The sequence below is a fragment of the Marmota flaviventris genome, chromosome 4, assembly GCF_047511675.1.
Source record: "Marmota flaviventris isolate mMarFla1 chromosome 4, mMarFla1.hap1, whole genome shotgun sequence".
Lineage (NCBI taxonomy): Eukaryota > Metazoa > Chordata > Mammalia > Rodentia > Sciuridae > Marmota > Marmota flaviventris.
The window spans coordinates 14,987,904-15,014,601 of NC_092501.1; the positions used below are offsets into that span (position 1 = coordinate 14,987,904).

General features: G+C 33.0%; 1 protein-coding gene across 1 annotated transcript in view; it reads right to left on the reverse strand.

Moving 5' to 3' along the window:
- Nucleotides 1-26,698, reverse strand: part of Atrnl1 (attractin like 1) — a 716,444-nt gene that overhangs the window by 683,956 nt on the left and 5,790 nt on the right. The window contains exons 2-5 of the mRNA XM_027930106.2: nucleotides 18,371-18,454; nucleotides 16,455-16,568; nucleotides 12,704-12,832; nucleotides 11,101-11,309 (exon numbers count right to left, since the gene is read on the reverse strand). Coding sequence (XP_027785907.2) covers nucleotides 11,101-11,309; nucleotides 12,704-12,832; nucleotides 16,455-16,568; nucleotides 18,371-18,454 — 536 coding nt within the window. The remainder of the gene's footprint in view (nucleotides 1-11,100; nucleotides 11,310-12,703; nucleotides 12,833-16,454; nucleotides 16,569-18,370; nucleotides 18,455-26,698) is intronic.

A 26,698-nucleotide genomic window follows, 5' to 3' on the forward strand; every position in this document is an offset into this window, starting at 1 on the left:
AGATTAATGTTTTCATACCTGCTAACACAATAACCATTATGCAGCCATGGATCAAAGGCTGGATTTTTACTTTCAAGTCTTATTATTAAGAAATACATTTTGTAAGGTTACCACTGCCATAGATAGTGATTCCTCTGATTAATCTGAGCAAAATAGATAAAAAACAATCTGGAAATAATTCACCATTCCAGAGGCCATAAGGAATATTCAAGATTTCTGGAAAGAGACCTAAATATCAACATTAAAATGAATATGGAAGAAGCTGATACAACTCTCATGGATGATTTTGAGGGGTGCAAGAATTCAGTAGAGGAAGCAACTGCAAGTGTGGTGGAAATGTCAAAAGAACTAAAATTCTAAGTGGAGCCTGAAGATATAACTGAATTGCTGCAATCTCACAATAAAATTTTATCAAAGTAAGAGTTAAATTTTTATGATGAGCAAAGAAAATGGTTTCTTGAGATGAAATCAATTCCTGTTTGAAGATGCTGTCAACATCACTGACATGACAACAAAGGATACAGAATATCACATGAACTTAGTTGATAAAGCAGCAGCCCACTTTCCAATTTTGAAAAATTTCTGCTGTGAGTAAAATGATATCAAACAGCATCACATACCCCAGAAAAATCCTTCATGAAAGGAAGAGTCAATGGATGCAGCAAACTTCACTGATGTCTTATTTTAAGAAACTGACACAGTCACCCCAACCTTCAGCAACCAGGACTCTGATCAGTCAGCAGCCAACAACAAGGAAGCAAGACACTCTACCAGCAAAAGGATTCCAATTCAAATGAAGGCTCATGTGATTTTTAACAATTTTTAGCAATAAAGTATTTTAAATTAATTAAGGTATGTACATTTTCAGTATAGTGTAAACATAACTTCTATGTGCACAGGGAAAACAAATCTGTGTGCTCACTTTATTGCAATACTCACTTGATTCAGACAGTCTGGCAACAAACCTCCAGTATCATGAAGATATGCCTGTACTTAATATGATGGGGATAGGTTGTTTTGCTCTAACTAATTTGTTCCCAGTTTAAAATGAAACTAACTCTTACAGAACACTTTTTACATAATTTTAGCACACTTATTATTTTGACAACATAATTCTCTTATCATTTTTCTTTACTCCACTTTTTACAAAGCTTTTTAGTTCATACAATATAGCATATTTGTCCCTCACTCTTCACAGAAATATTAATACATTTTAGTTGTATGATTTTTACCTATATTATATAAGGAATACTACTTTTCCCCAACTTAATATTGTCAACACAAATGCTGATGGTGCCATCAAGTGGCAGTACAGCTAATCTTCAATTTGTTTGTATCAGTAAGTTCTACATTATCATTTAGTCACAATACTTTAAAACTTCGAAGCAGATTCTGATTAAAAAATGGTTGCCCAGTTTTCACTTGTTCATTTGTGAACCTACCCATATATTCATGTACTCATCTTCAAGATCTTTGAGCATACATTATATGGATTTGTATTTTTCAGGTACAAACAAAAACAGATTATCTCTTTGACAGAGACATAGTCTTTTAAATTGGATAATTAAAACTTTATTATTCCTGGGTGCAAAGACTACGAACTATTTCTCACTAATCAGAGAAATCAAACGAACTGCTTCTTTAAAAAGTAAATTTTAGCTGGGCATTGTGGCACACACCTGTAATCCTAAAGGCTGAGGCAGAAGGATCATGAGTTCAAAGCCAGCCTCAGCAATTTAGAGAGGCCCTAAGAAATTCAGTGACTCAGTCTGTAAATAAAATACAAAAAAGAGCTGAGGATGTACTTTACTGCTTGAGTGCCCTGAGTTTAATCCTCAAAACCAAAAATAGAAAAAAAGCAAGTTTTACAGACATATGTCTAAAATTCTAATTGCTTTTGTGTTGATAAGGTCATGCTTTGCTGTCTTATTTATTGTCATCTTAGCATAATCCCTGCCCTACATAAGCCTTGTCCAATCACCTGCCATCTGCCACTGTGAACCTCTGCACTGCTGTGATATTGAATACCCTTAACCATCCATGCCCCACCTGATAGAGAATAAGGACTTTGAGTCACTTCCTCCAACTTGGCCCTCTTTCAGCAGGAAGCAGCTTGGAGATGTCATTGCCCATTTTTGCATAAAAATGGAATGCAGAAATTGACGGTGGGTAAATGTAATAGCAGTCCACTTTGTACTTTGAATGTAGCCCCTGCTGCCACTGCAACTTAAAGCAGACATGTTTCTTTCTCTTCCTCTCTACCTAATCTCCTCCCTAATCTCAGGGGAAACAGGATTACCTTTCTTCCCTATCCTAGGCAGAGTTAAATCCCTTGAACACACACCTACCACAGGAATGAAGTAATTCAGAGATTGGGGATGGCACCAGAAGATCCCAAAAATTACTATCTCCCAAATTAACAAGTAAATTACAACTTAAACAGAGAACACACATAGAATGTAGTCTTTGAATCTCCTCTTTATAAGCCCCCTGGTTCCCCATGATGGGCAGAATCACAGGCCCTGGGACAGAAGTCCTCTGTGTTTCTCCTTTGCTAGCAAAGCAATAAACCATCTTTATTGCTTTTTGTAAAAAAAAAAAAAAAAAGCAAATTATAATTCTAAATCACTTAGAAATCAACTAACTCTCAATGTAGCTCACTACCTGTCTTTGGAAATAAAATTTTATTAGAGAACAGCCATGCTCACTCAGTTAAGCATTATCTATGGCTGCTTTTGCACAAAAACAGCAGAGTTGGATAGCGACCCTACAGACCATATGCTTGTGAAGTCAAAAATATTTACTATCTGGCCTTTTACAGAAAAATTTATCAACCTCTAATTTAACTGAAGAGAAAAATGATCATGGGGATATTATATAAGTAATACATAGATTACTGTGATTATTCTACCTTTTTAAAAAATAAATGTGGAGTTATTTTAAATCATGCAAGTTGAAGATAATAAAGCAAATAGAGTAAAATGTTACCAATAGGCAAATCTGGGCATTACAATAGTATTCTTGCTGTAGGCTTGCAACTTTTTATAACTTTGAAATGATTTCTAAATATAAAGTTAAAAACAGACTACCAACCAAAGGCACAGAGCTAGAAGCAGCCAAACAATATATGAGTATTAGTTAGAAAAGAATCTGATAGAGAACAATATCATGAAAAACCTTTGAGACTCACAGATGTGTTTAAATCACCAGTATAATTACTAAGTCTGCCTTAAAGTAAAATATTGCAAAGCAAGTCTGCATTAAGCGAAATAACAACCCCAAGGATAGCTAGGTCCTCATCATCTTAACTCATAAATACTACCTTAAAGAAACTTTACAGATGTAGTTAAGAATTTTGAGCTGGGTTATCATGGATTAACTGAATGGATTCTAAAAAGAAGTGTCCAAATAAGAGGTAGCTCTGACTACACAAAGGATGCAATGTGACCCCTGATGCTACACTGCTGGATCTGAAGACAGAGGCCATGGAAAGGAGCCAAGAAATGCAAAGAAGGTAGCTCCAGGAGCTGAAGAGTCAAAAAAACAGATTCTCTCCTTCACCCTCCAAAGGAAATGAAGCCCAGCAAAGAGCTGAATTTTTAGCGTAGTGAAACTAATTTAGACTTTTGACATCCAAAATAGCAAGAGTTTAATAAATGTGTACAGCTTTAAGACACCAAATTTGTGGTAATTTATTATAACATTTCTAGGAAACTAATATAATAATTTATTAATGTAATTAACTTAAACAAAATATTATTAATATAGGAAATGGGATCCTAAAGATATTTTTATTTTATTTCGTAATCTAAATATACCTAATTTTCTACACAGAATGAAACAACAATCAAAATTCTTGCTTTGTTACTAAATCATTTTACATAGCTTCCAGCAATTACCACATTAGAAGGAATGGTTTATAGGCAAACTCTGTAGATTACCTTTATTTTTACTCAAACTAATAAATTTATGAATTGAATAAGATTTATGAATATGATTTTTAAGTTTAAGGAAAATTAGTGTCTTAATTTGTTGCTTTCAGAATTCTGTCACCAAAATGATTAAAAATATAAATTAATAAACTGAATATTAATTATAAACACAAATAACCATAGAGAATACTTCATACATATAAAGGCTTATCCATTGATTAAAAATTAAATATTGATATTTACATTTAAACACAGTCTTTGCTGTGTTTAAATGTAGATATCACCATCTTTTTATAAAAACATATCCATGAAAAATTTTCTACCACTCCTACCTGAAATAACCTACCCAGACCATGCCAGCACACTGATCTGACTTGAAATCTCCAGAATGTAAGAAATAAATGTATGTTGTTTAAGTGACCCATTCTGTAGTACACTACAGCCTGAGCTAAGTCTCCATGCTTTGAAGGCAATCTGTAAACCATGGTTAAGGGTGCTAGAAGAGGTCTGAGGGTGTAGCTCAGTAGTAGAACACTTGCATAGCACATGTCAGGCCCTGGGTTTGATCCTCAGCGCCACATAAAAATAAATAAATAAAATAAAGGTACTGTGTCCATCTACAACTAAAAAAAAAAAGTTTTTTAAAGAATACTAAAGGGCAATATGTAAGCTACCTTGCAAATTTCTTCAAGGCAACTCATGATTACATGTGTACCCTGAAATAACTTATTATGCCCTAATATGTTATATGACTAACCCAGAAAAAATACTACAGGGTAAAATATGAATTTGGATTAAAAGATTTTGCATTTTCTAAATAAAACAAAATTATCAGATTTATTCAACTACAAAACCATAGTTTAAGTGCTCTTTCTGGTAGTAAACACTGCCACCCAATGGCAAATGTTAAAATCTAAAACCAAAGAATTGGAACAAATATAAGACCAAGGACTCACTCAAGAATAGAAACTTTAATAAAATATTTAAATGCTCCAATTTAACTGTCTCTCTAAATATTTATAATTATGTTTTATATGGAAATAAATAACATAATTTATTGGAGTACTAGTCCTAAACACCTATAATTGAATATTCACATATTATTCTACTAGTAAATTAGCAGGTTTCTAATTCATTCATTTGATAATAAAAAGAAAAAAATGGAGTGCCTACTACATGTCACGGACTATATTAGATTCTGGGGATACAAAGATCATCAAAACAATATCATTTTAACCTCGTGGAGCTTATATCACAATGGAAAAGATAATGAATCACACAAACACCATTATGAACTGTGATGAATGCTATGATTTTAAAAAGTAGGATCTAAAAACCTCACAGAACAGGGGATCTGACCTGGTCTTAGAATATTATTGGGATGGGGGTATTCTAGAAAGAAATTTAGAAATAAGACAGGTCTTGAGATAGAAAGGGACTAAGCACCTGAGAAAGGGAAATAAGTCAAAGTATGACTTTACATTTGTAAAGTTTGACTTTACAGATCAGAGGCACAATGCAACGAAACGATTCCATTAAATGACTTACATATTCAGAGTCTGCCTTTTAATCAATAATTTAAGGGCTTAAAACAAACAACTTCAATCCTTACATGAAAATTGTGTCTGAATTCAAATTAGAAAAATATGGAAAACATAAAAATATTTAAAAGAATTAAAAACATGTAAAAGGATTAAACAGCTTGAACAGGATGGGCACAGAGACAATGAGATACATACATAAAAGATGGCAACCTGTTTTTCATCTCTCCGTAAAAATCACATGCTGAAGCCTGCTGAGTATCTCTTTCATGTGTCTACTCCTACCATCCAGTCCACACTGCAGTTTTTCTGAGTAGACAGGAGAGAACTACTTAGCCCATTTCTTGTCAATTATGGCAACAATTTATACTTGAAATCTTTTATTTGGATTTTCCATTTATTTGAACTTCATATGTCTGGGGAAAACCATATTGTGTGAATTTTGTTCAGAAACAGGACCCATTCCCACCACACATCACAGGTTAAATTCTCTATATTTCCAAAACTACCTAAGGTATGGATAAGACCTCTATTTAGCCAACCAGATGTTTCTAAGCAAGACTTTCCATCTTCACAAGTGATACAAAGATGTGGTACAGTTTAAAGTTCTTTCCATCCATGCCTGCAGCTTGGAGAATCGACATAAGGATGCCAATGGTAGTATGCCAAGAAGGTCCAGTAGCAGTGATAGGAGTATTCTAATTTTCCTATTGCTTCATCTTTGCTATAGACCTAGCCTTCCTTTGTAGCTTCCTTTTTTCAAAACTGCTGTTTCCAGCATTCCCATCTTGCTTGTGAGTTGTCCAGTATCCTTTTCTTTTTTTCTCCCCCGCAACCCCCACCCCTGCCGAAACTAGGGATTGGACCCAGTGTAGCTTTATCAATGAGCTACATCTCCAGCCCTTTTTCTAAATTTTATTTTGAGAAGGGTCTCACTAAACTGCCCAACCTGGCCTGGAAATCGTAATTCTTCTGTCTCAGACTCCCTATAACTCAAATGACAGGTGTGTGTCACTGTACTAGGCTTCAATATCCTTTTGTTAGGAAATAGGCTAAAAGAGCCAAAATAAATTGCTAAAATAAGTTAAAAATTCATGACCCTCTCTTGACACATTCTAGAGGTGAATAGACTAGTGTCACTGGTTACTACAGTAGTTGCCATTTACCAGTCAAAAAAAAAGAACTGGACAACCTAATAGTTGTATACAGCATTCCCACCCACAGCCTTGAAAACAAAGCCACACTAGCTGCAAGGTAGGATGAGAACTGTGTCATGAGGCTTTAAGGCCAAGGGATAAACTAAAAGTCAGTGGATCCTATTTCCAAAAGAAACAAAGGCCTCATACAGTAGCACATGCCTATAACCCCAACAGCCCAGTAGTCTGAGACAGGAGGATCAGAAATTCAAAGCCAGCCTCATCAAATTAGTGAGGCCCTAAGCAACTCAGTGAGATTCCATTTCAAAATAAAATAAGAAGTGTTGGGCATGTGGCTCAGTGGTTAAGTGTGTGTGGGTTCCATTACCAGACCAAAAAAAAAAAGGTGGGGGAGAGCAGGATGAATATTGGAAAATGGTACTCTCTCTCCAGTAGCTGACTTTTCTAATTTAATAAGCAAGAACTACTTCTGTTGTTTTCAACCAAAGACTCCCAGGGATTCAGAAACACACATGAGAGAGAAACCTGAAGCCACCATGATTAAAGGAGTTGGTGGGGGAAACATCACATTTTGGAGTCCACTTTGAAAATCACTGTACTATTATACTCTCTTCATATGAACATAAATTCAATTTGTTGTATTTTTTATTTTGATATCTTTTTAAAAATTTCTCATCTATTTCCATGTTTCAAAGTCATCTTAAGAGATCAATTCTTTCCAAAGTTGACTTTTTCCCTTATGTGACTTAACTAAGATTTAAATAAATTTTATTAAGTGAAAAATGTCAGAGAAACCACAATGTCCTTCATTCAGTAGGTGAATGGATAAACTGTGATATATCCATATAATGGGATATTATTCAGTGCTAAAAAGAAATTAGCTATTAAGCCATAAAAACACATTCTGGAAACTTAAATACATATTACTATGTGAAAGACGTTAGACAGAAAAAGTTACATATTAAATGATTCCAATTTAAGTCACATGCCCCATAGTAACCATGTTTCAGTCAACAACAAACGACATATACAACTATGTTTATATCACCTAGTGACACCATACAAGTACACTATTAGGATGTTCACTCAAAACTGCCTAACATATCTTTTCTCACAATGCATTCCCATTATTACACAACACATTACTTTATATGACATCTAGGAAAGGGGAAACTGGCGAGACAGGAAAAAAGATTAGTGGTTGCCATGGACTGAGGAGGGAATGATGACAAAGCAAGCACAAGGGATTTAAAAATGGATTCATGTCACACTACATTTATCTAAACACAGAATGTTCAACACCAAAAATGAACCCTAATATAAACTAGGACTTTGGATGACAGTGATTTTTTTTAGTGTAGATTTATCAATTCTAACATCTGTACAGCTCTAGTAGGAGATATTGACAATGAGGGAGCTCTGCATGTGTGGGACAGAGATTTCTGCACCTTCTGCTCAACTTTTCTATGAACCTAAAACTGCTATCAAAAATGAAGTCTATTTAGGGCTGGGGCTGTAGCTCAGTGTCAGAGCACTTGCCTCCCTTTTGTGAGGCACTGGGTTCAATCCTCAGCACCACATAAAAATAAACAAATATAATAATGGCATGCTGTCCATCTACAACTACAAAATTTTTTTTTAAATGAAGTCTATTTAAAAAGCCATAGAAGTAGACAATGTCATACAGGTGTCTCTTCTTTTATCAATATATTACACATGTAAATATCATTATCTTTGAGAAAAATAAATTATGACAAATTTAAACATTACACAACATAAACTGGTGTGCTTTTCAAAATGCTACACTTAGTATTTTTTACATTCTTTACAATTACAATATTTCTTGTCTGTTTGGGTTTGTTTTAAGTATTTTTATAGGAGAAGGGTGACACTTGGCTTTACTTGTGTCACCTATCTTTAAACTCCTATGTAATTTGGTAAAATGTATCAAACAATAAAAATATGAGAGCAGATGATTAAGAAAGAATTCAATGAAAAAGTTAAGGCTGGGGGAAAGAGTGATGGCTGAGCAGAAGTAGTAGAGATATTGTACAGAAAACAAGGAAACACAAAACCCAGGCAGGACAAACATAAGGCTTGTCCTCTGTGTTCTCTTAATAAGATCCCAGTTTCTGGGTGGTAACGTACATTTTTAAAACGAACAGAGAGTCAAAAAGAGTAAATAAAGTCAAACAATATCAGAGGACAAAATACAATGGAGGCAACAAAAATCTGTTATTCTAACCCAGAGAATCTAGTTCCAAATAACACATTCTATAAAACTGCCAGTTTTTGAATCTCATAAAGATTACCTATGCAGCCCTCACTTTAAAATGTCTAGTTCTTTGATTATTCCCTATTTGTCCTAGAAGCAAATATTTCTTTCCTTTTTACCTCACTGACTTCTCCTTAGTCTATGTATCGGAAATAAAAACATCATTTTCCCTCTAATGATTTTGTTCATAATTACACCAACTTTTAATTCTACTTTTTTAAATGCAGAATCAAGACTGGGTTTGAGACTTTGTCAAAGAAAACTATCTGCACATTGTGTTAACAACAGCATTCCACCTGGCCCTCTACCCTCAAAATATTCACTTTCAAAGATCAAATCCTTAATTAATAAATAAGAATATAAATAAGAAAAATATAAAATTTGTGTGACTTCTACATAATACTTTATAATTTATAAATTACTGTCACATTATTCTTATTTCAAATGTGTGTACACAAACACACATACATATACATTTCTTAGGCTGTTCATATTATAACTTTTCTTTAAAGTAAACATGCCAGTATTATGAGTATTTGCTTCCCCATTTCTATTTGCTTATAGAAATATCAGATTCAGGAAATTATATGATTTAGGTCATTTATACTGGTGAGAATAATAGAATGTGAATAAGCCAATAAACAAAAACTGGGAAAATGAAAGGTAATATTTTGAACCAGGTACATATTACAAAACCCTCAGAAAATAAAGCATTTCAAAGATGGCCTAATAGAAGAACAGAAAATGGATAGAGATGTTCATAAAGAATTTCATACAACATATTATTCTTTTGCTTTCAAGACTAGCAACTGAAGACCAGTTTGCAAACATTATGTGTATGAGTTATTCTTCTATTTATTTCTCAGGCTTTAATTTAAATTGATCTCAATGTACTATTTTGCATATAGAAAAAGAAGTAATCTGGGTTTCAGATTGAAGTTTTTAAAGAAACAATATCTCCAGGCACTAGAAAAAGGAAGGAGAAAAGTCAGAAATGATTAAAAATAGCCAGTAAAATATATACCCCTTTAATCAAAGAACTCTTATAAATTTGTAACAATCTATCATAATCACACTATATATTCAAATTCAATTTAATAAGAAATCACTTAATCTTTTGTAGTTGTCATAACTAATATTCTAAAATGTGATAACATGGGTTTAAGATAGGAATAACTTATACAAAGCCTAAATAACTTACAAAACCTAAATAATTCCACTAAGAAAATACTCAGCATACTCAGTAACACTTTTTATAAAATGTCATCTCAAGAATGATGAATACAACTACATGAGGAGAACCTTCTCTTTGGTTTTTACTTGGAAATGTCTAACAGAAACTAAAGCTACTATTGCTGCATGGTGTTATAACAACACACCATCATACTTTTGTAATCAATGAGTTATGCAATTAGTGAGTCAAACTCTATTGAAGAAATTAATACATTGACACAAGGAAGCCTTTCAATATGTGAACAAAAATATAATTAGCAAAAGGTAGGCTCTGGGTGGGCAAGTGCATAGATGACTAAACCTATTCCTTAGTTTAACTCCCCAATGAAAAAAAATTATGACTTTATACCCAGATGCTGAAGTAAATAAAAACTCCCCAGCATAGTCTAAAATTAATCTTAATGATATATATTTATAAAAATTGTTAAGTATTATTTCCCAGGAATCTTTCTTTTATAATAGCCAGCCAAATACTTAAATCTTTTAAATACCTTTTGAAATATTCTCATGTTCTTTTTAAAATAGCCACAAGAGGTCAGTCTTCCCTAAGAAATGAGTAATATAATGCAGTACCTTGTGAGATAACCATTTATTTTTGCAACACAATACTTAAGTTACCCATTATAAAGTAAATTTGAATGTACCCTATGTTGAATATAGTGAAGTCTTCAACTCTTTGGCGATTCAACAAAAATTACATTAGATCATGATGATCACACACCCTACAACTTAAAAAGTTTCATATATAACTTCATTTAATCCTCAAAATAGCAAGTAGACAAAATCTTTACCATTTCTATTTGTGAGGATGCAAATTTTATTAAGAAGTTAATTGTTAACCTGAACATTCTAAAAATAAAAACAAATACATGTGATTTGGGTATGCAAACTTCAATAAAATGAAAATAGAATTTGTATAATTAAATACATGTTTCAGAAGCTATTACACCACACAGGCTTACCTTGCCAACTATCATTACAGACACACAGTTTTTCTCCTGTCAAGTCACAGTACCCATGATCTGGACTGCCGCAGTTGGCTTTACAGTAAGGAATGTCACAAGCTTCACCCTTCCAGTACTTATCACATTCACAATACACTTGACCGGGAACGGAAACACTGGTTGTACACTTTCCATGGCCAGAGCAATTGTTAGGACAAGAATTGATTCTGTAAAATATAATTCATATATACTTAAATTCAAGATAATTAAAAAAAATTTTTGGTTGATATTTTATAAACTTTCTAGTTTTTATATTAAGTCTTATTTGCTTATTAATTTAATACAGTTTCACAATGTAGCTTCAGCCCGTTTTACAATGTAGCTTCAGCCCATTAGTCTGTAAGCTTTAACTCTCATGCATTTATTTGCAATTAGTCTTAGTCTGTTCAGTAAGTTTACTTTGCTACCAAGACTCCAAACATCGAAGGACTACACACACACTCAACATCTACAGAATCTGTATGGTTCCAAGAACAATTTTTTGTAAATACTTAAGTATTTTTAATAAATATTTTACAGAAAAAAATTAAATTCCATGAATACCTGAAAGTCTATAAGAAGCCAAGACATAACTTTGTTATATAACAGTTAAAGCACATGCTACTACCCATACACTCTAAAGAAAAAAAGGGTGTTTACCAAATTTCATTTTAAAGTTTTTAAACTAATTATATTCTATTATTTATTTTATAATATACATATTATATAATAATATATATTATACTATAAACTAATTATATTCTATTATTTATTCTCCATTGCATACTTTTTTTATATATTACATAATAAAGAAATACTTTAATAAATAGATGGTTCAGGGATATTTTGAATATTTTATTCCTGGCTTAATAAAAAAAACCCTAGTTATCAATTTCTACCTTTATGAAGAAAAGAAGAAAATTAAGGTGTAGAATTTCTCTGTGGCCATTCCAATGAAAGCATCGCTGGCTACTTTACTTCACCTTGGGATTTCTAGATTTAAGTACCAGACACATAATAAATTCTCATAAGTATTGTTTTTCGGATTTTTAGAGGGAGACAGTAGTATACCCACATACTTTTATCTCCTAAGCTGATTCAGTGTTCTCACATGTGTCATAGGAAAAAAATACCAACTTGAAAGAACTGATTAAAAAGAAATTAAATGACATAATATATTATGTCATTTAGGACAGTCTCTGGTCTAGAGAAGGACTACCAAAACTTAGCTTCACACCCCTCTTCAAATTACAAATAAAATACATTAGAAATACAGAAAGGCAGCTCTGCACTCCCTGTATGCTCATGTATCTGTTGCTACCAATAAAGCTACACTGGATTTTAGGCATCTGCCAACAATTTTAAATTTTGTAATTAATATTCAACCAAACTTAACTTGCCACCATAACATCCTCAGACTTAGATATTATCCCAACATGGGCTTAGATAGCATTTGGTGGTACATTGTTACGATTTCATCACTTAAGAAAGGATCCTACATATAATTTGAGTAACACACTAACCTGCTCCTGACACATAACACATAATACAAAGATAAGTTTTGTAAAAAAAAAAAACTTACGAATAAAAAATGTTGAAACCAGTTAGGTTATATGCAGCATCACTAAAGAAGTGTAACAGTGCATAGCCAGATGTTGTAACAACTTCAGGCACAGTTTCATTTCCCCTTACTTCAGGAACTATCAAACCACTAAAAAAAGAACAAAATTAAATATTTTATCTATACATTATATATAGATGACTATTAAATTAAGTAAAAATTAACTCAAAAACATTCTTATTACAATCATTAAGCAGCTATATTAGAACGAATAATTCTAAAGTAAATAAATCAAAAATGAGTCCTATCCATTTCTACCCAGTTAGCTCTACTCCTGCTGCAATACACAATTACTCTCATACCACCTCACTCTTTTTTCTCATCACTATAGGACTGCTTGTTCCATTTCTCCCTTGATTGTGCTATCCATCCCGCCACAATACCAGTGTGGTCTTCTACTTAAATCATATATATTTTCATTCAGAGCTATCTTGCTACTCTACCAAGTGATCCCATTGGTTGCAAAGTCCAGTAAAGCTAGAAGAAATGCTCTACATTAACTGATTACAATAAAATTCTATTTCACACTGGATGCAAAGACACGTGCCTGCCATCCCAGAAGGAGGATGGCAAGTTCAAAGCCAGCCTCAGCAACTTCACAAGGCCCTGTCTCAAAATTTAAAAAGGGCTGAGGACGAAGTTCATTGGTAAAGCACCCCTAGGTTCAAGCCCCAGTACCAAAAAATAAAATAAAATTCTAGTTCTCTAGTATACTTCCAATACACTCATCTAGGCATTTCAGGTAATTTTAAAATACATGCTTTCTATGCTCTTTAAAATTCTGTATATTTATGCAAACTGTATTATTAATATATAACTATTTCAAAACAAAATATTGTTCTTTGAGGCCTATATGCACACATAAGAAAACTAATCTGGGGGTAGAGGAATAGAAATGTATAAGAAGTAGCATTTCAAGTAACTGGCACTTATCTTTAACCTATTTATTCATGGGGAAAAATTACATATCTTCACTTTCTTATACCATACTACCCTCTTTAATTTGTAAAAACATGCAATGAGGAAGAGAATAAGCTGCTAAAAAACTACATAAATCAAAATAGCAAATTCCTTTAAACCAAATTAAATTTGTTTAGGCACCATTACAAACTGAATTCCCTTGAATCATATTTTACACATATTAAATTAGTCAAATAATTTATTTTTCAAACACAAACTAAAAAGTAATCAACTCTTGATTTAATGCTTTAGTAATTATTATTACAAATACTAGGTTATAATTATATGACATCTACTATAATCATTGTATATATGATTAAGTCATATAAAAACCTTCACTTGGTTCTACCTTGCTACTCCAACAAGTAATCGTATAGCTTTACCTTTTCCCACTGGTTGCAAATTCTAGTAAAGCTAGCAGGAATGCTCCACACCTACAAGGAAACTAAGATTTTTTAAAAGAGACTGTCGACAGAATTCAAATTCTGTAATATCAATCTTAGCTACACATATAGTGATTAAAGAACTAAAGCCTAAAATCACATAACATGGACTCATATTCTGACTCTATATCACTTATCAGATAGGCAACTTGGCCACTTACAGAACCTTTCTGTGGTTCAATTCTCCATTTGTAAAATGGCAATGATAATACCTAAAGGATAATAACTTGTACATAGTGATCCTTTAGGTATTATGTTTGTTATAAATAATTTGTACATTGTCTGGCACTAAATGAATACTAACTAGATGGCCAACTGCTATTTACTGGTTTATGTGAGTCCTTGCGTATCCCTTCATATGTTTTATGATCAAGTTTTCAAAACTACTTACTATTGTTCTAAAATATAAAGTCTTTAATGTGTCTACATCTTTCTACGTGTTTTTCTCTACCTAGAATATCCTATCTGGCCCCATACTTTGTCTACCACGTTTCTACTCATAAAATTCACCATGAAGGACTGGTTACTTTTTCTGAAATTATATAGCCCTCTTTTATCACCTGATTAAAATACACTTTTTCACACACTATTATGTGTGAAAAATCTGGTTTCATGCCCCCACTCCCCTTTGTGCATGACTAGTGCATACTAAGGAATTTGGCTGGTTTTTGTTCTCAGTTCTTGGAATGCAGCCTTTAAGTCCTTGGAATTCTTTGCTACTCATGGTAGGCCCTGGAAGTTTTTGCCATTGAGGTGACTTATGATGGGCCTCTAGAGTTAAGAGACAATTTAGGATGGGGGATAGCCGCACCAACAAGATAAGCCACTGAGTAAAGGGTTGGGCCATATATGGCATCAGCCTAACTTCTAAAGAGAAGAGGGAGTTCAAACTCACAGCCAAAGATTCAATCAATCATGCCTACATAATGAAACCCCAATAAAAACTCTGAACAACTAAAACTCAGGTGAACTTCCTTATTGGTAATACACATTGACTAGTTGGATGGGTGACATATCCCAAGAACACAAAGCTTTGTACCTGTAATCATTCCCAACCTCATTTTCTTCAAATGCCTCTCTTTATTTGGCTGGCTCTGATTTCTATCCTTACAATAAATCTATAGTCAGAAGTTTGGCAGTTTCCTGAATTCTAAGAGTCATTCTAGTCATTATCATCCCCAAACTCATAGCGAGATGGTTATAAGTGAGGGTGGGGACCTCTAAGCTTACAACTATTGTCGAAAGTGAAAATAGTCTTGTAGAGGTGAGTGGCCTTAATCTAGGAAGTTTGGCCCAACTCCAGGTGGCTGGTTTTTAAACTCACTGCAATGACCTGGGCCTTACTCCGTACTATACTATACCCACCACCCCCACCCAGGCTTAAGAAAGTCTCTGGAACTGAGCAGGTTAGTAAATGTGTATTGAGTAATCGTACCTACACAACTGGTACATTTCAAACACAATTCCAATTAGATTCTGATTCTTAGCAAAATGAAGTACAAACAGTAAAAATCCTAACTGGCTCTATTACCTATTAGAAGTAAACAATTTCTGATTCTTAATTCTTCAATTATGAAATGGGGATACTTTGTGAGAATGGGAGATCTTTGTGAGAAGTCAATGGCATTTAAACTATTCAGAACAGTCTTTTTTTTCTATACCTAATATATTTTTCTTCTACTCATAAAACTTTATAACATCTATAGACATACATAGAAAATGTTTTTAAACTGAGACTTAAAATACCTTAATAAGTTAAGTCTATGTGACTACTAAGAATGAAAGTTTGAAGCAACCAAGATCCCTACATTGTGACAATTGATAGAAATACCTCCTTTACTAAGCCATCACACAATGCATACCTTAACCTTTTCCCTCAGAATTTAAAATTTCAGCATTTCACTAAATAAATAGACAACTATTAAAAAAAATCTATTTCTCAAGCTAGAACTCACCCTGATCTACCCAAATATATAGTTCAAAAAACATATTCAAACCATTTTAAAAGAATAAACTATACAGAAAAAAAGAATATTTATAAAGAAATCTAAGGCCAATATAGTAGTTATTTATCCAGGCTATATTAACATTTTATATATACACACACATATATACACACACACACGCACACACTTAAGCTGACAGAGTACACAAAATAGTATTATAATCATCTTTGAAATTTAGCCATCAATATGTGCATTAAATTTATTTTTGAGTATAGGTCAATATACTTTTAATTAACAAATTATAATACTCACTTCCCTAAAACAGACTATAAATTCATCAATTAAATTTACATAATTACTCACCTAAGAACAGCTATTAAAGGTGCATATATTGAATCTCCATCATACACATACATATGATCCCAGCTACATTCTGTGGCAAAATGATTGAATCTTAATCTTAACACTGCATTTGGACTGAAAAATATTAAAATATTTTTAAATTAACAAATAATACACAAAACACAGTCAAGAAATTTTAGATAGAATATTTTATTAAAAACCTATTTACAGATCATTTTTCTATATCCTCAAATCACTAAAGTAAAAGATTAATGAACTGTCATATCTAATTTGTAAAAATGAGACTTAACTTTCAAAATCTGTTAATAGGCCATATGCAAGAATCACCATTTTCTAAAAATTTAGTCAACAGACTCTGTCTGGATTAAGGTAGAGATTACATAGCTTATACACATTACTGAAACCTTACTGAACTGCCTACTAAAGTGGGTGCATTTCATCATAGCCAACTGTATTTCTATAAAATTGATTTTAAAAATTCAATGTTCATAATGAATCGGACATAACTTTCCTAAGTTCATATATAAACACACCACAGTGTTACTCCACATCACGTACAACCACAAAAATGGGAAGTTATATTCCATCTATGTCAAAATACATTCTGCTTTATGTGTAACTAAAAAGAACAAATTTAAAAAGTTTAAGAGACACACATTAAAAAATTTCAACACTCAAGAAGCAACTATTCTTGGGCTGGGGTTATGGCTCAGCGGTACAGAGTTCGCCTAGCAAGTGAGGAGCCCCTGGGTTCAATCCTCAGCACCACATAAAAAATAAATAAATAAATAAAGGTATTGTCCAACTACAACTAAAAGGCAAATATTAAAAAAAAAGAAATAATTATTCTCATTTCTATAGAACCCTTAGGTGGAGACACTAAGTTCTCCAAATCATAATTGAAAGGTCTCAATGCAATGCTATTTTTTAATGATTACTCAGTATTTTATTGAAATAAGCATACTGTAACTGATCCAATCCAGTAAGTTCTGATGGAACTAATTTATACCTCCTGTAGAGATTCCACCAGCTATTCAGAACATTTTGGGAGGAATCTCTTTCAAAACTACCTTCAGAAGCTTTTGTCTGCTACATGCAATATACTATTAACAAACAGAAACACAGGAAAAAACAGATACACAGGAAAAATTTAAAACCCTAAATTACATAAAAAATCTTTTTTAAAAACATGCTTTTCCAAATACCATACTTTTAAAAATCACAAATCCATATCAATTTACTTGTGATCTATTCACAATGCTTACATAGATAAATTCAATTTCAAGTCCTAATTAGGATATTAATTCTTTCTTCTATAAAATGTTCTTTTTTAAATACCTTTAAAAATAAAATGCTGAATAATATAAACCAATGGCATAAGTCACCATGGAATATTTTTAGACTTTCTATGGAGTTTTTAATTCCATAACAAGATGCTTTAAAAGCACCAAAAATGCCTATTTAATGCCATAGTAACTCAAAAATTATTTATACACACACATATATCTATTCTTTATATATATATATATATATATAATTTATTTTTCAGTTTTCAGTGGACACAACATCTTTATTTTTTATTTTTATGTGGTGCTGAGGATCGAACCCAGTGACCCGCGCATGCCAGGCGAGCCCATTACTGCTTGAGCCACATCCCCAGCCCCACACATATATCTATTCTAATATCACAAGTGAAGGGGTACTGTAATTTATAAAATATGATTTCTAAAAATTGTAAATCCCATCAATAACATTATGAAAATAATGCATAATGAAAATAATGTTAATAAGCAATTAAACTATAAAATATAAAATTATACTTTTTAATAAAAATACTTTTTATACCATTTAATGGCATTAAATAATCATTTTTATCTTTTAGAATAAAATTAATTCAACTCAAATTGTATACTTACTAGCCTTCAATTAGCCATGTACATTTAGTTTTATACTTATAGTTAATTGGACCATCAGTTAAATATCCAGAAGGTTCTGTTAACCTAGAAAGGAAAAATTATGAAAATAATTACCTTAAAGTAACTTTAAGACATAATAAAGTAGTATGAGAAAGTTCAAAATATCATTAAGCCAAAGAAATAGGACAGCTGTTTTCAAAATAGAAGATATATTTACAACCTAAGAAAACTTTCAAATTGCCATATTTCTGAGAGAATGTGACAATTTACTTTAATTACTTAAATTAGGCATAAGAAAAATACAAGACAACAAAATAAGATGTAATAAACAATAGGAACAAACTCACAAGATACTCTAATTATTGATATTATGAAATGCATGCACTAAAACAGATATACTTAGGGCAAGATCAGGTCATTCCACAGGGTAAAATTCCAATGGAACAGATGGTAGAAGAACAAAACTGCAGATATATATAAATCATGGCATTGTAACCAGTTATAGAAACAAGGCCCATGATAGAACTGCATGGTTTCAATTTGCTTGTTATATTATATATATTTTTTCTCTCTCTCTCCTTGACTATTTTATTTTAGATACAAGTTACTGGAAGTTAACTTTATAATTTAATCTTTGGATAGAATAGTCACTGTGACTATGACTGAAAATGAAAAATATTAATATAACCAATGATCAATACAATGACTTGGAGACTATGTTTCCTCATTTTCTGGAAAGGTAAGAACTTTTTTCACTTTTAAGAAATGTGACTTCTTAAGTAGAAATAGTGTTGTTAGTTGTGGTTGGGGAATTTAAATATGTTCAGAAGGTTGCTTATGGAAGCTGAATCATCAAAGTGTGCACTGTGCCAGTTATCCATCTGTTGCCTCTCACCTCCAAATTCATCCTATTTGCCTACTCTGCGAAAATAGATCTGGGCCCTTTAAATATCTTTTTCTTTGCCAGATGGCAAGAATTTAAGCTGGCATGCTTTGTCAGTAGAGTGCCCAGGAGAGACTGCAGGAGGAAAGGGTCTTTCTTACTGGTTCCAGTGTGCTCAAGCAGCTCCTATGGTTTCTCCAGCACCAGACTCCTATAGTACACATTGGTCAACAACACCCAGTTAACAACAGTCTCCCAGGGCATTTCCTCTAAGGCAATTTTGTAGCAAAATGCCCACAGTGAGACACCTCCCCATGAACAGTTTTCCTCAACATTCTAAATAATGCCTTTATAGCAAGTTCTATAAGCAAGTCTCACCAGTGCAGCCCTGAACCGACTTTTCTCCCATTCATTAAATCACAGCCATGCCTTCCCAGCAAGAGTGGGTCTCAGGCTGAGAGGAGGAGGGGTTCTTGGGTTTTCTATCTGGGCCATTAAAGCAGCAGTGGCTGTTCCTTGTATCTATTATTTCCGCCTTCTTCAGAGTTCTCCAGTTCTTACAAGCCATTTTCTCCTATCTCCATTCATTCTGTTAATTCTCATTTACATTAAACTTTTCCTGTTAAAATTATGATTATTTCCTAAATGAATCCAAACCAGTACCCTAATAATCAAAGATATGCAAAATAAAATCATAATAGTAACATAATACTTTGCACACAACAGAATGGCTAGAAATGAAAATAATGAAGATACCAAATACTGGAAAGGAGGTGGGGAAAAAAAAACTCTAATAAGAATAAATCTGTACAACTACTTTAGAACATAATTTGATATTATCTTACATAGTTCAAAATGGACACAACTCAGTGCAGTAGCTGATGTTGTTTGTGCTACACTCACTATATTCATATCCTCTAAGACCACCTTACCATTCCTATACACTTCAGACTTACTTCTTAAATCCAGTACCTCCATCTTTGTTGAAGGGCTCTGAAGGCAGGGTTGTAAGTAACCTAGCTACACACTCAAGAGTATACCACAACACAGAGCTGATCTGCAAAGACTCAGGAGGTTTTCATTATTTCTTGGCTCTAGACAATCAAAGAAATCTGTCAAAATACTAGCAAACCACTAGCTAAATGAGTGGAGACTTCAAAAATCACACTCAATAAAGAATACAGTCATTATGGAATATTTTAGAAATTAACAACAAAAACAAACCCTGGGGATGGGGAAGAACTGTGATTTCTAGCTATCATATTATAAAGATTAAATGTCCCATTTCTGGCAAAAAAAAATAGATAGATAGACAGACACACAACATGCAAAGAAATAATAAAGCATGGCTTGGTCAAAGGAGAAATTAATAAAACTCTCCCTGAGGAAACATAGACATGGGTAGGCAAATACTGTAAATCAACTGCCTTAAAGAACTGTCAGAAATACAAGACAAAAAAAAAAATAAAGGAAACAAGGAAGGTAATGTCTTAACAAATAGAGAACATTAAGAAAAATTTAGAAATTTCCTTATTACAACCTCAAAGTCATATATTACTTCCATACTAATAGAAAAGCAAGATAACAAAAGAGCAAATCCTGTTTTAAAAAAAATGTGCTCTTTATGGCTCATCAACAAATCCTTGTCAGTTTCTAACTTAAGAGTTGTAACAAATTACCTTTAAAATCAAAATACTGTTGTAATTTAAATTGTGAAACCTTCCAAAATCAAGAGCTGAATCTAATGTTACAAATTATAAGTCTCAATTTAAAGTACAAACATATTTTCAGCCTATGTGATAAATAGTTTTGTGCCTCAGGGACTTAATTTTAAAGAAAATTTTAATTTGTTCCATGAACCTACCTTCCTAGCTACTTTTATTTCAATTTCTTTTAAAAAGAAGGAATAAAAGTTTAGTATATTCAAACAGCACCTTAATAAATAGTTAAGAAATATATAACTCTTTTTATAAGGAAATAAAGCTGGAAATTTAAAAGTAGGCAGCCCTACTTTCCAAATATCACCCACAATTTAATCTACCACCATCCTAGCTGGGAATATACCTCCCAAACTACAGATGAGGGAATCACCTCCTCTCTCTACTGCCACAAAAAAAAAAAAGTCCCCCAGCATCACAGTACTAAGCAATCATGATGCTTCTAATTTATCCTCTGCCCATGTTTCTGACCCTACAGTCTATTTTCTATCACCCTACGTCCTCCAACTACCCAGTTCTGTCCTATGTTCCCAATACCTTGCCCTTAGTTCAAATTGAAAAAAAATCCTTCCCCCAAAGAAACATACACTCTGGGAGCTACAATAGCCCTTCTCTCTGCACTGTAAGAGGGAAGGAGCTGTTATGCCTCCCCACTGAATGTACACAACAGGAAAATCTGAAAACTACACACCCTATTCATTCTCCCTACCTTCACCTCTCATCCCTAGCACTAACAATCCTACCAAGAGCCTACCATTCCCTTCATCTACCACCAAGAGATTTTTCTCTTTGCCAATTCAAATCTAAGTATGGTAGATTGCCACAATCAAGGAATAATCAAATTCAATCAGAACAGTCTTTATACATGGTCGCCATTGTAAGTCATCCTCAAATGGACATCCTTTTAAAATAGGTTTGCTAGTTTAAATACTATTTGCTGGTTTATTGATTCTTTTTTTTTTCTTAACCTCCTTTGGCAAATAATAGTTGTACATATTTGTTGTACAAAGTAATGCTTCAATACATGTATACACTGTGAACTGAGTAAATCAGACTAATTAAAATACCCATCACCTCACATACTCATCATTTGTATGTGATGAGAACAATTAAAATCCAGTCCTTTAGCAATTTTGAAATCTACACTAACTATAGTCACCGTGTTGTGCAATAGAACACCAGGACTTACTCCTCCAAACTGAAACCTCCCCCTTTTGAACAACTTTTTCTCCTTCCTACCCAACCCAATCCCTCAGCTTCTGGTTACCACCAAGCTGCTCCCTACTTCCATGAATTCAAATTTTTAGATTCCATTTAAGTGAGATTATGAGTTATTTGTCTTGCTGTGTCTGACTTATTTTACTTTTCTATAATATCCTTTAGATTCATCCATGGTATAACAAATAACATAATTCCATTCATCCATTTTTAAGGCTCAGTAAGAGTTCTTCTGTGTATATATGCCACTTTTTTATTTGTTGATGGTCACTTAGGTTCTTCCCAATCTTGGCTATTAGAAATACTGCTGTAATGAACAGGAGGTGAAGACATCTCTTCAGAATACTGATTTCAATCTCTTTGAATATATTCCCAAATATGGGACTATTGGGTCATATGATAATTTTATTTTCAATTCTTTGTGGAACCTCCCTATTATTTTCCAAAATGGCCAATTTACTAATTTATAATCCCACTAATAGTGTGTAGGGGCATACTTTTCTCCACAACCTGGCCAACACTTGTTATCTTTCATTTTTTTTTGACAACAGTCATTTTAAAAGGTATGGGGTAATATCTCATTGTGGTTTTAGTTTGCATTTCCCTAATGATTAATGGTGAACAACTTTTTGAACAACTTTTTCTTTTTATCTGTTTTTTGGCTTTTTATATGTCTTATTTTGAGAAATGTTTATTCAAGTTCTTTTCCTATTTTAATACAGTTATTTGTTTTCTTCATTTTTTTTTTTTTTAGTTGTAGCCGGACATAATACCTTTATTTTATTTATTTATTTTTATGTGGTGCTGAGGATCAAACCCAGGGTCTCACATGTGCTAGGCAAGCGCTCTACCACTAAGCCACAACCCCAACCCCTGTTTTCTTTATTATTTAGTGGAGTATTTTGTTTGTTTTTGTTGTTTTTTGTTTTGTTTTGTTTTGTTCTGTTCTGTTTGGGGGGGGGGGGGGGGGTTTGGTACTGGAGATTGAACCCAGGGGCACTTTACCACTGAGCCATGTTCCCAGCCCTTTTTTATTTTTTCTTTTGAAACTCACGCTTACTTCAACTACCATGCAGTATCACCAAGATATACCATGCTCTCACTTCATCTGACATGCAGTATCACCAAATATACCATAATTTTCTGAGGCTAGTCTCAAACTTGCAATCCTCCTGTCTCACCCTCCCAGGTCACTAGAATTATAGACATGCACCACCACACCTGGATGTTTTCTTATTATTAAATAGTTTGAGTTCTTTAATCATTTTGGATATGAGCCCTTTATCTGATATATGACTTAAAAATATTTTCTCTCAATCTGTGTGTTTTCTCTTCACTCTGTTAATCCTTCAGTTTGCAGAGAGATTTTAGCTAGTATATGGTGATGGCCAACCCAAGTACTACTGTTAAACCAACTTGGGCAATGATTCTGTGGTCAGGATATGATTTGTATAGAGTGACCTCCAAAGTGGGATGGGACCCAAGATGACTTTACTAGAGTACAAGAAGAGAATATCACAACTTCTGTTAGTATTATTAATAAAGCACCCATTCAAAATGTTGTATTCCTTCTTCAAATCACTCACAATCCCATCTTCAAATTGCTAGCAGGACAAAATAGGATGAATGTTTCTAAAACCAATAACCTAAAGTTTTCAGCACTTTAACGTTGTAGCTATTGTCTATCAGTCTGCATCTGTGGGTTAAGTGGATTCACAGCCACTGTTCTTCAGCAATTACCAAAGAATCATCAATTACAAAGAGGAGGTCTGTTCACCAAGAACACAAACCACCTAATTATACACACACCTACCAAAAAGCTTCAAAATACAAGACGTAAGACCAAAAGAAATGCAGCCACAAACAGGTATATTCACAATTATGGTTGGCAACATCAACACTCCTCTGTTATAAATAGAACAAGTAAACAGAGTATGGGCAGAAAAGCAAAAGACCTGAACGATGCTCAGCAGCAGACACGCTCACTTCAACTGCCATGCAGTATCACCAAAATATACCATGTTTTGTCCAGAAAATAAGTTACAACAGATTTGCAAGAAGTGGAATCACACATGGAATATTTTTGGACATAATGGAAAAATCTCTGGTAAATTAAACCACATAATTATATATAAGCCATAAATCAAAGAAGGTATCACAAGGAAAATTAGCATATTGAACTGAATGAAAACAAAATATGTGAGAGGCAGCTAAAGCAATGTTTAAAAGAACCCACATAATGTTAAAACTATTTTATTAAAAAGAAAGAAATATATCTAAGGATCTAAGCTTTCACTTTAAGAAACTAGAATAAGAAAATCAAATTAAAATACAATGAAACAGCATAAATGAAAGTGAAAACAGCAGAAGTCAATGAAACCAAACATAATCTCCAAAAATATCAATAATATTGACAAATGTCTTGCTAAAATAAACAAGAAGAAACTAAGCATAAACTAACCAATATTAGGAATAAAGAAAGAATACCAGCAAAGAGAATTTTTCAAATGATTGGTCACAATATACTATGTTTTTTATGTTTTGCTAGATTTGAATTAATACTTTGCTGAAGATTTTTTTGTGACACTGGAGATTGAACATAGGGCCTCACAAAAAGACTACTGCTTCTGTGTTTACATGAGATACTGCTCTTCTTGCTGTGTTTCTGGTTTTCTTATCATGGTAATTCTAGCCTTATCAACTTAATAACTTAATTCTGTTTTCTGTAGAACTGGTATAAAGTTCTTGAATATTTGGTAAAATTCACCAGTGATGTCTCTGGGCTTGAAATTTTCTTTGGGGAGAAGGTTTGCAACAGTGGATTTAATTCCTTTAATAGATGTAGGAATATTTATCTTATTTATTTCATTTTGAGTGAGTTTTGATAACTCGCGTCATATAGAGAATTGGTCCATTTCATCTAAGTTTGCAAATTTACGGGCATAAGGTTGTTTATAATATTCCCTTACTATACTTTCAAAGTTAACAAACAAATGGAATTGAAAACAAAAGAAATACTAGCAATTACAAACACATTAAAAAATTATTTCAATATAAATCTAATGAAATACATCCAGGATTTGTATCTGAAAACTACAAAACATTGATGTTAAAAAAAATGAATGAAAGTCTAAATAAATGAAGAAATATTCTGTACTGATGAACCAGAAAATTCAATATTATCTAGATTATCAATTCTTCCCAAAATGACCTATTACAGCAACACAGTCTCAACCAAAATCCCAACAAGATTTTTTTTTTAGAAATTGACAAAATAATTCTAAAATTTATATGGAAAAGCAAGTGAGCTAGAATAACCAAGTGAACTCTCAAAATTAAGAATAAAGTTGGAGGAATCTCATTATCTAATTTCAAGACTTACTATAAAGATACGGTTATAAAGCCAGTGGGGAATTCATAAAAAAAGACAAACACTTGGATGAATGGACCATAATAGAGTCAAAAATAGATATGAAGGTAAAAATATTCTATTAATTTTCAACAAAGATGCAAAGACATCAGTGGAAAAAGGATAGTGTTTTCAAAAATGGTCATTTCATGATGTTAAAGGGATCAATTTACCAAAAGAACATAATCAAAAATTTTATGTACCTAATGGAGCTTCAAAATACATGAAGCAAAAACAGATACAACTGCAGGGAGAAATAGGTAAATACAAAATTATTATGTAAGATTTCAATGCACTTTTCTCAACAACCAACAAAGCAGACAGAAAATCAGAAAAGTTTTAGAAGATTTGAACTATCAACTAACTTGAGCTAACTAAAACTATACAACACTACACTATCAATAGCAGAGCCCTCACCACATGTCATGGAATATTTACCAAAACTGACAATATCATGACAATAAATGTTAAAGAATCCAGGTCATATTGCCTGATACATATTAAATAAATAAATTGAATTAGTAGTTTATAAATCCATATATTATATATATATATATATACACACACACACCCACACACACACACACACACGTGTGTGTGTGTGTGGGTGTGTGTGTGTATAAATTCTACCAAGCACATAATGAAGAAATAATGCCACATTCACACAAACTTTTCCAGCAAATAATCAGGAAAGTCCCAGCTCACTCTATGGGGCCAGCATTAACTCCAACACCAAAACCAATGAAACTTCAAACTTATGTTCTTTGAACAACACTGTTAGAACAATGAAAAGACAACTCCAGAATGGCAGAAAGTATCTCCAAATGATAAGAAAGTAGTATACTGTTAGAGTCTGTAAACAAGTCTGGATGGCGCCTGGCAAAATGCCAGAAGGAGTGGTTTGTGAAGTAACGCCAGTGAGCCATTAAGTGTGGAGATTTCTTATTGGTTGATTGATGTATCTAGTTTATGCTAATTAAGATAAGCTGTGTGGAATGTATAAATACTGCTCCTGTCCTACAATAAATGGCTCCTACTCCTGCTGTATCAATCTACACAAGTTGTTCATCACCCCCCGGTTATTTTGCTGCAGCCAGAAA